General features: G+C 51.2%; 1 protein-coding gene across 1 annotated transcript; it reads right to left on the bottom strand.

Moving 5' to 3' along the window:
- Nucleotides 1-1,864: 1,864 nt before the first annotated feature.
- LOC8028384 lies at nucleotides 1,865-12,281 on the bottom strand. Its single transcript, XM_042289404.1, has 8 exons — nucleotides 12,004-12,281; nucleotides 10,036-10,193; nucleotides 7,350-7,454; nucleotides 6,012-6,299; nucleotides 5,216-5,340; nucleotides 5,085-5,132; nucleotides 4,415-4,561; nucleotides 1,865-3,545 (listed from the first exon to the last, which is right to left on the bottom strand). The coding sequence occupies exons 1-8, from the start codon at nucleotides 12,043-12,045 to the stop codon at nucleotides 2,464-2,466; spliced, it is 1,995 nt and encodes a 664-aa protein (XP_042145338.1). The 5' UTR covers nucleotides 12,046-12,281; the 3' UTR covers nucleotides 1,865-2,463.
- Nucleotides 12,282-12,994: the final 713 nt, after the last annotated feature.

The following is a 12,994-nucleotide window of genomic DNA, read 5'->3' on the forward strand; positions in this document are numbered from 1 at the left end:
GAACCTGGCCTTACTCGTGGCAAAGCAAACTGGTACTATGGTCACCCCTCCCCCCCCCATAGTAACATTTCGAAGGCGAGACCACGCTGTACCTCCCAGGGTCAGACATATTTGGCGGATGGTCCATTAGGACAAGAGCAGGCGAGGACACATAGCTTCCTGCCATGCTCTTGCTTTGGCAGCACCGACGCGAGCAGAATTCTTGAGTTGCACTAGCGAAATATTTATCGAGAAAAGCGCAAGCGGACGTTGAGACACAGAAAAAAAGACCCACCAAAAAATGTGTGACAGTGGTTTGTTCGTAACAGCCGCCTGTACCTCGGCAATCTCACCGCTTGAATTGAGACAGGACACTACGGTGCTAGGGACGCATCTCCGCCTGGTGCGTCTAGCGTCCTATGCGGAGAGCAAGTTGTCTGCTTCTTGCACAAGAGTTGCGGTGATGTCAGAATGAAGCCGAGCTCTGATTGGCTTTGACTGAAAGGATAGCGGGTAGACCTCAATGCTAGGTGCCTTGAGGTCTACCCACTATTTTTTTTAAATCAGCCAATAATAGACACCGTAAACGACTATTTTTTCGCGGGTTCAATATTTCACTATTTAGATAAAAGCTGAAGGTTTGGGATAATTTGCGGGTTCTAATTTTCGCGACGCGGTGGGATGGCAATATAGATTCCAATGGGCGCGTTCAGTAGCGGCCCCGGAGTCAAGGAGTCACTAACTCCTTCCACTGGACGGCCAAAAGTCACTTCCGGTGCACGTAACTCCGGGGCTTTGGAGTCAAGCTCCGAAGCACCGAGTCTGGAGACGGTGCACGTAGAGTCAAAGGAGCTAAAATGACGTAATTTCCTGACTGGTGACGATTTCCGGCGCTAAAAGAGGAAAAAACAAACAATATGACGGGATAAGCTGCTTCGGTTCTGTCGCGGGTGTGCGGTTTGCTCGCTTTTGTTAATGAAAAGTGCTCAAGGTAAAACGAATAATGTGTTCGAATATCTTTTTCAGGTAAGGCTCTTTCGGAAAATGCATTGGACCGTATTTTGTTTGGTTCGAATATGCTAATAAACAACGCAAACGTTCACTGGACGCCGTGTCTTGATCGCCGTTGCACGGAAACTCGTCCCGTCCGCGCTCAACAGAGCAAAACGGAGTATGAACGCGACTTTAGAAGCCGGTTGGACACTCACGCAGAGCATGATACCGATTCATGTTTTGTTTACGTAGCTAAATCGGGGTGCTCGTTGGCTGGGGCTCCCTTCGGCGGACAAAACCTTGATCGCCGAGCGCGGCCGAACTTCCCGTGTGTATGTGAATACATTTTATAGGAAGTTCGTTACGAAGGGCAGAACAAACTTATGGCCTTATAAAAGTATCGCAACCGGCGGGGTAGATTCGCTGAGCTCTGTATTTTGCGTGTGCTGACGACGTTTTTTGTAGGCTTTTATAAGAGTAGCTGCCTTTGCACCGCCAAGCGAAGGGCTCGATCGCGTTGCATCGCTTCGAACAGCAGCGCTGATGTGTACAATCACCCGCTTTTTCTTCAACGACCTTGTAAAGACTTCTTCAATACCGGCGTCAAATAAAAGCGATCGTGCTCGCCATCGTCTGCTTCCAGTTTGTTCGGAGACCGTCTGGGCACAGGGGAGGAAGCGGAAGTTGCGTAGAAGCAGGTTTGGAGCCGCGGGATTTTTTTGCCGTTCAGTAGGCGCTCCGATGACTCCAACTCGAATCACTCCGTTCGGAGGCAAGGGAGGCGCTACTGAACGCGCCCAATGTGTTTACATTTTACCATAATTGTTCGCATGACGTGTTTTTCGCGAATTGCAGGCCATCCACGAAATTTAGGTTTTTGGGAAAATTGAGTTGTTTACAGCAGGCGCTCTGACATCATCGCAACCCCTGTGCAAAAAGCAGACAAACTTACGCTCCGCATTTCGCCCATACATCGAAAGGGGTTCCCAAACAGCAACAAGTGACGTCACAAAAGCCGGAATGTCACACTGTCGGACGTCGCAATCCTGGAGGTTGGGCGTACAAGTTCTGAAAAAAAAGCTTGAGAGAATGCGAGTGTTGCTGTCGTTGCGGCATCTCAGCTCCTGCCTGCCAAAGCTTCCGTGAACTGCAGAGATGGAGGCCGCCCTGCGGCAGAAGGGGCGTCCGCCACACATACCACCGCTGCCGCCATGCCGCCAGGGTCGTGGCCGGCGAGAGAATGGCACCTCTACGACGTCCTCGGACAGATATCGAGGGATTACCTTCCTGGACGCGGTAAATACAGTGCAATCCACTTACAACGATAATGAGGAAGCCCGAAAATTCAATCGTTATAACCAATTATCTGTGTATCTGGTCTAGAAACTGATCGTTCTTAGTCTAAAACTACTCTAAAAGCTGATCGTTATAAGCGGTACATCACCATATGTAGTATCATTATAAGTGGATTGCACTGTACACCGGTCAGAGTCACATTCTAGGCACTGTATTGACATACACAGTGCTGCGACTCGACAGGAACCACAAGCAATGCTGGAAAAGGGACTGACCTCCGATCGAAGTCACGTTCACGCAGGACGTCCCAGCCGCACGGCCAACCGCCCCGACGCTTGAAGGGAGGCTCTCGCACCTGGTCTGGTTGCGAGTATAGCGCAGACACGCCACGCTGCCTTCGCCGGCCAGCACGGAGCTCCCCACTGAGCTCGAGTCCGGGCGGGCTGCGGCGCAGACGCGCAAGAGCGTCTCCGGCGACGACGTCGGCTTCGGTTGCTCCTCGGCTCCGCAGCGATCCAGGTTCCCGGCCGAGCCAAAGCCGAGGTTCACGTAGCCTCCCGGCTCGCCTCGGACGCTCGTTGTCGCGGAGCTGCAGCCAGCACACTTCTCCCTTTTCTGCTCCCGATCGCGCTTTATCTGCCGTAGCGTGAGGAACCCACCGTGGGGATCCAGCGACGCGGTGCTCCGCACCACCGCCTCCCTCGGAGCGCACGACGTGGCCGCGGCACGGGCGAACTCTTTCGGGTCCTCCGCGGAAAAACAGCCTACGATCTCGGTGGAACTCGCAGAGTCGACTCCGAGCTGCGTGTCGACCGATTGAGGGACCGACGAGTTCGCAACCCGTTTAAATCCGCTTCCGAGGCGCGCCGAAAAAGGCGCGTCCCTCCGACAAACTTCGACGGAGCCGGTGCAGTCCGGGAGTTCGCTGCGCTGGCTCCCACATTGTGCCGATGGCCCGTCGGAATCGTTCTGGGAGGGGGACACGGGGCGTGTGGTGCTGCACGTGCTGATGGTGCTTGCCGTGTCGGTGCTGAGGAAGAGCTCGCAGTCGACCGACTGCCGGGACTCGACGCGCGTCACAGGTTCGGCTTTCTCAAAGGCGGTCGCGTACACGAGGTCGCGACCGAGCGGGAGGGGGCGCACGACCGACTCCTTGACTTGCGCCGGGGCCTCTGCGGATGGGTTCCCCAAAACAGACATGCTGTGCAGGAGATTCTCGATGGAGTCGTCGGGGGAAGGGGGACGCTCGGCGTCGTCCACGTCGTCCAACAGCCTCGCTGCACGGAACCAAGAAGTGCCCAAGGGCATTACAGAGCCCGCAGTGTCTACCCTACCTCTTGGCAGTTTTGGGTAAGTTACTTTGAAAACGTGATTTGTAACGGTTACTTCGAAGTTACTTCTCTGCGAGGCTACGAATAAAAAAGAAAGATTGAAAATCCCCCTCCTTCAAGTTTATCAAAGAAAGTGCAAGTAAAGGAAGTAAGGTTGACGCAAGTTGCCACAAGGCAAGGGGGGATCGGTGGCCGAGTGGGCTGAAGCGCACACCCAGCTTGACGGCTTGACGCGCGTGGAGCGAAAGCTCGCGCTGCAGAACCCAGGGATCCTGGGTTCGAGCCCCACCCCTGCCCGTTTCGATCTGGATGAGCATTGTATCGGCGTGCGGTCGTGTATCACTACTGCGTGGTGCACGTTAAGGACCCCAAGCTAGCGGTTGTACTGCACTGGCAAAATTGCTCATCTACAGTGTAAACCAGAGTCGCCTCTACTGGCAGACCAACCTTACGCTGTATAAATCACTCAAACGTCCAATTTGATTTTTGCCACAAGGCAAACATGATACTCAAATTGTCGGCACACATACTTTGGAAACTGCAAGGAACGGCTAGATTATACTCGTCCACCGATATCTTAAAGCTAAAGAAACAGTGACGACAGTAATGTCGCCACTCTCATTGTTACTACAAAAAAAGTAATAGAGCTACAGTTACAAGTTATGTTTCAAAGAGGTGGCACGTTACAGTTGAAAGTTACCAAGAAAGTAATAAAGTTAGAGTAACGCATTACTACCCATGACTGCCTCCCTGTAGACCTGCTAGACTTCCCGCAAGTATAGAGGGTGGACAATGCCCGAAGCAGAAGCACCTACCGAACGTGAAGTAGAAGAGTCTGCAGAGCTGGGGAGGCAACAGCGCCGTGCCCAGGCCGCAGAAGAAGTCGCTGATCACCTTCAGCACGTCCGCCTCGAAGCCCGGGTAGTTGGGCAGGCAGCTCCCACCGCCCGTGGCCCTGGGCCCTGGGGACGGCAAGCCGCGGCTCAAGTATTTTGCAAATTCAAGGACTCCTATAACTTGCAGGTTTCACGGACAAAGTGCATGAAATCATGGCCGCAAAAACCAAGGGCCCAAACGTTGAGTACAAAGTAATCCGACCCAGACTGAGGAAAGGACCAGCACAGGCGTTCTCAAACGTTTAATTACCGAGGAAGCCTCATTTGTCAAGACTGCCGAGGAACGCCTTCTGGTCTCGGCACTGATGCAGCAAAAGCAAGCCAGAAGCCTCTGGGCCTCGTAAACAGTAGCGCACGTAACTAGGAAGTGCTTGGCTCAGAACTGCTGAAATAGCACTTGAATGGAATAAAAAAACACTTTACTTAGGGATAGGAGCGGTCAAAAAAAATTTGAGAGCTTGGGGAACCCTAGGGGGTGCTCTAGGGAACCCTCTGGGGTACACTAGGGATCCCCTATGTTCATAGGAACAAAGTTTGAGAACCGATGACCTAGCCCAAATTGAGGCCAGAAAGTGGTGGTGGCACTCACAGTGGATGAGGCACTTCATCGCGTTGATTATCCACTTGGGCAGGTCGTCTGCGAGAGGGAAGGAACACTCGGTGTAGATGCGTCCTCGGAAAAAAAAGGCCTCCCCTAGAGTGCAACGGCAGAGCCCCTACCGGTCTTGTCGAGCAGGATCACTACCCCGTTGCGGCTCAGCCGGTCCATGTTGTGCGCAATGTGCTCGCCCGACACCCGGTAGCCGTCCAAGACGACGTCGACGTTCCCGACGAGGCCACGCAGCCTGCAAGGGGAGGCGGGGCTTGCAGCACACGCGGGAGCGTTTGGCTCCGTCCCGCAGTCGACTGCTCCGAGACGTCATTTCCTCAGCCATGCCCACAGTGTCTGGAAAGCGTCTCCGACTGGCGTGTTTACCGCATACAAAAAATTTATTGCTGCAGAGCTTTACTATACCGCATAAATTTCTGTAGAACTACAACAGCAGTTGAAGAAATGTCCACGGGCTCCTGCTGCATGACAAGGTAGGATGCGCAAGAAACGAATGCGTGTGGCTTAAAGTCCGGTAGAGGAAAATGTGCAGTGGAGAAAGACCCAGTTCTACGTCAAAAAGAGGTCCCTCGATTTCAGCCCTATGATGTCGGAGAAGAGCCACACTGTCGCCGGCCGCAGTTCCGGTGGACGTGGCAGACGTCTGCACATCTACGGTCAGTCTCCAGCTCTCACGGACTTGGGCACCCAGGAGTTTGGACGCCATGAGGACAGCGACACTTGCATTCGTTCGACTTGCTACCGGGGCTTTTAACACCAACTGCCACGGTGGCGACATCCGACGGCATGACACTTTGGCTTTTGCGACGTCATCTGTTGCCACTTGGGAGCCACTTTGGATGTATGGGTGGACGTTAAGCACACCAGCCAAAGTCGCGTTCCAAGCGCCGTAGCCGGAAGACCTACCTAGCAAGAGTGACGGAGGCCCACAGCTGGTGCATCTCCCAGCGACCCAAAGCCCCCTGGGGAGCCGAGTTCCGGCGGGGCAGGGTACCTCCAGCCATCTCCTCGCCAGGCTCCTCTTGGTCGTCGCTGGCCATGAGGGTGAAGCCCCTAGGTCGCCCCGGAGTGGGCACCGGGGCCAGACCCTCCAGGGCCCCGTTCTCTCGCGAGGACAGCGGGGTGCGGCCACGCGCAAGACCCGCCGGCGGGGTACGCGAGGGCGGCGTCTTTGCCGGGGACTGCGCCACGAACCTGCGGGGCACGCGGGTCGCGTGACCATGTGACATGCAACGGGCCACGCCGGGTCAACCAACTCTATGGTGCAAAGTCGCGGTGTCAGATGACGTTATGGTGCGAAGACATGGTGTTCACATGACGTTACGGTGCGAAGTGACGGTGTCACGTAATGTTACTGTGCGAAGTGATGGTGTCACGTAATGTTACAGTGCAAAGACACGGTGTCGCATGACGTTAGTGTGAAATCAGTGTCACATGACGTTAGTGTGAAATCAGTGTCACATGATGTTACACTGCAAAGTCAGTGTCACATGATGTTGCAGTGCGAAGTCACGGTGTCACATGACGTTAACAGACCAAAGTTGCGCTGTCACGGGACACCAGTGTCAACAATGTTGTTAGCTCTGGTGACTTTGGGTGTCAAGTCATGGTGTAATGTGACATTACATCGCATCACCACGTCGCATGATGCTACAAATTGACATTGTGTGTCATGCTTCCCGGATTTGCATATAAGTCACTAATCAATTCTGCATACGGGACGTTTGGGCAGTAGCTGAAAGAAGTGCCTTATTTTTAATTTATTGTTCTGTTTACCATGCCCACCAACAGCTGTCTGCCTTAGTGGTTTGCACATTTGATGAAGCTACCACAAAAAAAAAGTATGAGCAAAGAAGTAAGCGAGGCAATAAAAAATAACAAAAAAAAACAAAAAAAACACTAAAGTAGGAAGACAGCATATGGACAGGGTGCCAAGCCTCTTTTAAATGGTGCGAGGGAAAAAAAAACAAATCTAAAGCATTCTTGTCATGGTTATAAAGAAACCACAAGCGTGTCATCGGAGGCGTGACATTGACATTCTATGGGCAAGAAAACTGTTGCATATGCTCAGAAAATTAGATCTCTATTTAGCTGGCATCTACACTAATAACCCTGCAGCATTCGCACAACACAGAAAACTTTTTGTAATATTCCGGAGTCCCAGTAAAACAGCAAAGGGTGAAGTTACGCCACGACAAATTTCCAGTATATCGGGCTCAACTAAACGAGTTGTCGGCGTCTTACCTGTACAGCTGCTTGTCGTCTTGGATCACCCGGCACTTGGTGCTCCTGACGGGCTCGATAATGTGGCTCTCCAAAAACTTCTGAAGGAGCTGGAGGGTCTGCTGCCTGGAGATACAAACGACCACCGCACAATCTCGTCATTTCTACAGCCTCTTTGAACACACTGGCGAATTCAAATAGAATACTGTTCCCAGTACAAATTGGGGACAGTAAAGTTTGGGGCTGAGTTTTAGTTGCAAAACCCAGACGGGCATAAACCAAAAAATTGTGACATGCATAAATCCATTAATGACAAACGTAATGTGCAGTGAAGAATCTCCCTAGCAAGTCGAGGAAGGGATATTTCGGTCGAAATAGTCACCCAAAATCATTCAAGAAGCAAGCAATTGTTGCTCTTCAGCATAGATCATTCCTATAGGTGATTAGTAAGTACAGACCAAGGCAGGCCTGACTAAAACATATATTCTAGCCTCGAAAAGTGCAGGCAGAAGGAAAGAGCGAATCTGAATCAGTCTCGACAAATAAAAAAAATGCCCAAGTATGGTTTTCTTTTTTCTTCTAACAAGAAGTATGGCCCGAAAAGCTCCGCAACCAAAACTAAATTGAGAAAATATGCACCTGTGCATAGCGACCCGAAATTTTTATTTAGAATTTTTTTTGTCTGAGTTTCTTTTCTTCGTGGTAAAATGTCCCTCTCATTTGTGCCCTGTGCAAACATTCTTGCCATTTCTTTCGCAAGGTTTGCACATAAAATTGTGTTGTCTGTATGTTTATAGAGCCTAAAACTTAGCCTGCCTCAACAGGCGACTTGTCTCCCAGCAGCAGATGAGAAATATAGCCAGTGCAGTAGCACCGCTAGCCTGGGGTCTTTAACGTGCACCACGCAGTAGAGATACACGACCGCACTCGTCCAGATCGAAACGGGCAGGGGTGGGGTTCGAACCTAGGACTCCTGGGTTCTGGAGCACGGGCTTTTGCTCCACGTGCGCTAAGCAGATGTGCACTAGCCCACTCGGCCACCGATTTTCCTGGTTTACAGATCTGTTTGTAGCATTCAATGGGAACCTTCTAACGAGGGAAAAATGCATTAAGAGTGCAGTATCAGAGTCATTCCAGAAAAAACTATCTCACAGAAAGAACAATGAACCACGACCTGTTGGCTAGTGGTATCAATGTCAAATATCGAACTGCATGTTTCCCTCAGAGTAACCCTCCTTGGAAGGTACGCCCGTGCCACAGCCAACGCTGCGGCCACTGCCTCGCATCGACGTGCTAACGAAGAGCATTTGCAAGTTTGTTCCTGCGCAGCGATGCGTCCTTTCGTGCCCCAAAGACAACGACCGAGAACCTTCCTCCCAGGATCTCCGACGACCCCACTGGTGAGACTTGACGGCTGTGGCAGCTCGCGAGGAATATTGAGGATACAAATATCCAGAAAGAAGAAAGTTGTGTGCTGGGCAAACAACTTTACGGGGGAGTCGCTGGACGTGCTGCGCCGTCACTTGTCTTGCTCGAAGACCAACCTACAACCTAGCTCCTCGATTCCGTCCAGAGGAAGGCAACAGCCGGGTACACCCGGGATATCCGTGGCTGAGTGCGTTAACGCACTGCAGTTCGGAGTGCATGGAGCAAAAGCTTGTGCTGTGGAACCCACGGATCCTGGGCTGAATCCCCACCCCTGCCCGTTTCGGGCGAGCATTGTACTAGTAAGCGGCCGTGTATGACTACTGCATGGTGCACATTAAAGACCCCAGGCTAGTGGTTGTACTGCGCTGGCTAAATTTCTTCTCTACGCTTGAGACACCAGGTGCTTATTAAGGATGACTAATTTACAGCTGTCTAAACACAATTATTATTCGAGCACGCTCCCCTCTGTACCCAGGGCTCCTGGAACAGATCCCCGACTGGTGTGTTCAGCATCCTATTCCAACCATGCATCGAAAGCGATCCCAAGTGGCAACAAACGACATCAGAAGAGCCAGAGTATCGTGCTGTCGGATGTCGCAACCCTGACAGTTGGTTGTGGAAGTTCCGGAAAAAAGTATGAGCTAAGGTTGAATAATGTAAGCGATTCAGCGAGCGACGAGATGAGTGACAGCGACGAGCGACAGAAATTTCTCACTGCCACTCGTCACGTCACTCGGTTTTTAAATTTTTAGAAAAGGTTACTCGTCGCCTTGGTCGCTCGCTCCCGTCGCTTTCATGCGGTTTGCCTCGTCACGTGACTGACCGATCGACAGCGAAACGAGTTGCATTACTTGTCTCATCGCCTGACAAATCGCTTACGTGCGGTTTATACTTTAGAGTGAGCGTCGCTGTCGTTGTGGCGTCTGAACTTCCGGCTGCCACGACTTCCGGAACTGTCAAGCCAGAGAGAGACCTACAGAAGGGCAGGCATCAGCCTTAATTATTAGGTTTTGCTAAAAAACCGCCAGGATTGCAGCCGGACATGACACTCGAAAGACGTCGTCAGGCAGAAATCAAGGGAGCACCTTTTCGGATGCGGTAAACACACCAGTCGGTTTCAGGCAGCATAACCGAGGGGACTGCACCAATCAGACTCCTGGGGTCCGGATCATTTGGCAGAGCGGGAAGCGAGCAGAAGTGGAAAGCACCAGCCGGTCCCCCGTCGTTTAACGAGTCCCCCTGGGGACTTGAGAAGGGGACCGGCACGCGGACCACCCACCTGGTGACCCCTGGGCCAAAGTTCTGATTCCCGACCAGGTACCGGTGCAGCCAGGAGGCTGCCTCGCTCGCACCGAAGCAGTCGTCGTGGGTGCGCATGTGCCGCCGGTGCTTGCCCCGGGGCATGCCGCCTCGGAATGAATGGACCACCTCGTTCCACTGCAAGAGGCATGGTGCCCCGGTTGGGTGCGAGTCGGCATACATACGCTAACGCATAGGATCTCCAAAGAAAGGGGTTCTCCGAAGTCTCTTGAGAGGCTCCCCAAGCTTCCAAATTTCCTGGACCATCCCTGCCCATTAGACTGCATTTTTCGTTTAACCTTAACCCTAGCTCTAACTTTGGCAATCAAGCAATCTGCTAATGGTGGAGAGCTTAGAGAATACTCCCTCTTTCTAACATTTATGTGAAGTGCATTGTAATTGCCAGCTTATACAATTTTGTATGACTTCAATAATATTGATTGTAGTCAAATTTTCTTTTATTATTATTTTATCTTATGCAATTGTTTGTAGAAGTTATTTGCGAGTGTGATGCACCTCTTTATGATTATGCGTACCATGAATCCCTACTATAAGCCAAGTGCTACATATCCAGGCATTGACAATATGTTGCTTTTCATGTATGTCTTTCTTGAAAATAAATTTTTAAAAAGCCTTCCTTATTTGCACAAAAGAGCGAACACAGGGGGCATGCGTGGCTGGCAGAAAAGTCACAAAACCCGCACGCTGGAGTGCCTGCGAGTCAGCCTTCCCTGGACAAGTAAACAGCAAAATTCACATAAACATTGTTGAACATGGATGCAAGGTGGCAAGGCATAAAGGTGCCTTGCATTCATGTTTTAGCAGATCCGAGCCACCCATTAATGTATACAAGCTTTGCAATGACGTCACATCATCCATTCCGCACCACCAAAGAAAAGAGAGCGAGAAGCTGCTTTCGTACGAATTTTGAGTGACGGTTTAATTTTCTATAATCTTCTAGAGGGAGAATAACTACGTCTGGGACAAACAAAACAGTCCCGGTGAGAGGGAAGATCCTCCTTCCCCTCTTCTCCAGTGGTGGCTGGAGAGCTGACGTCAGGTGCACAGCGTGTAGAGCCATGCACCAAAAACAATGTTACAATGATAACGCATTTAAATGCAAAGGTACAAGCGAGCTGGACAAGATTAACGAAAATAATCCCTGAAGAAGGGGAACAAGGGGGACAAAGGACAAACACAAATCTCCAAACACAGCTAGGTAACCGGTGAGCGACCGAAAAAATCCGCCTGGTCCTGGTATAGTTATTTTTGTCCAGCTCGCTTGCACCTTTGCATTTAATTGTATTATCATCATAACCTTAAAAATGCAAGCCGTTCACCCCTGTTGGTGCTTTAGACTGCTGGCAGCTGATAAAACCCGTTTGCTATACTTATAATGCAATTAAATGCAAAGGTGCGAGCGGCTGATAAAACCCGTTTGCTCTACTGACGTCTAATCCCTGGTTAGCTCAGTTGGTAGAGCGCTCCACTTGTAATGGAGAGGTCCCGGGTTCGATACCCGGACCAGGCGGATTTTTTCGGTCGCTCACCAGTCACCTAGCTGTGTTTGGATATTTATGTTTGTCCTTTGTCCATCGATCTTCTCCACGGATTATTTTCGTTAGCCACAAACAAATTGTTTGCGCATCCGCGCCACTCTACTGGCTTTACTGCATCAATGCCGAAACCGTGGCCGAAATCTGGAGGGATTCCTGGGTTCTTTCGAGATCAAACAGTTTTAAAACTCCTGCGCTAACGTATGCCGACGCGCACTCGACTACGGATCGGCAGAGCAGCGTGGGGGTCGTCTCCAAAAGTCGCTTTCTGTATCAGGTTCGCGCTTACTAAGTATGCGCTACGTGAGAGCAACGCCGCAGCCTCCTTCTATCGTTATTTAGCATAGAAGGAAGGCTTTGTCCGAGCCAGCACGGCTGCGGGGCGCACGTACCAACTTGGTAGCTTTGTACTGTCGGTTTCTCGGTGCCTCCATCGTTGCTTGCTGCTGGCCGGCGGCCGAAGCCTCGAAGCTGTTGTGCCGTTTACCGAACCATTCCTATCACTGGTTCTTGAGGCCGAGTTGACCTCAAGCGCCTCAAGGCACCCTCAAAAGTGCGCAAAACGAACCCAAACTGCCCAAACCACTGATCTCTATGTCTATTTGCTGGATCGCGTTTGACCAGCTCCTCCTATGGACCGGAATGCGGTCACTGGCGGCCATCTTTAGGTAGAGTTATATCATCTCTAGCCATCATAGTAATATGGCGGACAGCGCAATGGCGGCAGGCTGCCATAAAATAGCCGTAGATCTAGTACACTGTACTGTGGGTGACATTTCGTGCTTGATTGAAGTTGTTCGACGAAGCAGATTCTTAAAACCCGGCGTGAACGGTAGCCTCATCTTTGAGGACCCGGCAAAAGTTCTACGAAAGCGCAGCACCGGGGGAAAGCAGCGCAGCTCGCATCAAAAGCAGACTCCGTACCGTCGTCTGCTTTCGATGCTTCTTTCGATGCGACTTTCGATACGTGCTGTGCTGCTTTTCTCCCGGTGCTGCGATTTTGTGAAACTTTTACCAGGTCCTCAAAAACCGGACTACTGTTCACGCCGTGTTTCAAAAACATGTTTCGTCAAATAATTTTAATCAAGCACGCAATATCACCCACGCTATTTTCACCAACCCACCTGCCAAAACGCTATCTGCCATGGATGGATGATAGCGGCTGCAGCAGCTTACATTGGCTAGAGGTGATATAACTCTACCTAAAGATGGCCGCCAGTGACCGCATTCGCGGAGCGGGCAAACGCGATCCAGCAATTGTCATAGAGATCAGTGGCCCAAACCAAGCAACGCTGGCAACGCCGCAAAACCAGCGAAACCCCCATAAAAAAAAAGGGTCGTTTCGTTTGAAACGGCCGCCGGTCACGTGCTTCAAAAGATTCT

The sequence above is a fragment of the Ixodes scapularis genome, unplaced genomic scaffold, assembly GCF_016920785.2.
Source record: "Ixodes scapularis isolate PalLabHiFi unplaced genomic scaffold, ASM1692078v2 PGA_scaffold12__126_contigs__length_90152505, whole genome shotgun sequence".
NCBI lineage: Eukaryota > Metazoa > Arthropoda > Arachnida > Ixodida > Ixodidae > Ixodes > Ixodes scapularis.

Bases quoted from the DNA above. Each gene is read 5' to 3' on its own strand.
- LOC8028384 (XM_042289404.1), bottom strand. From the start codon at position 12,045: ATGGAGGCACCGAGAAACCGACAGTACAAAGCTACCAAGTTG. The intron at 4,562-5,084 runs GTGAGTGCCACC...TGCCGTCCCCAG, and splicing joins GATGAAGTGCCTCATCCACT to GGCCCAGGGCCACGGGCGGT. The intron at 3,546-4,414 runs GTAGGTGCTTCT...GGTTCCGTGCAG, and splicing joins ACTCTTCTACTTCACGTTCG to CGAGGCTGTTGGACGACGTG.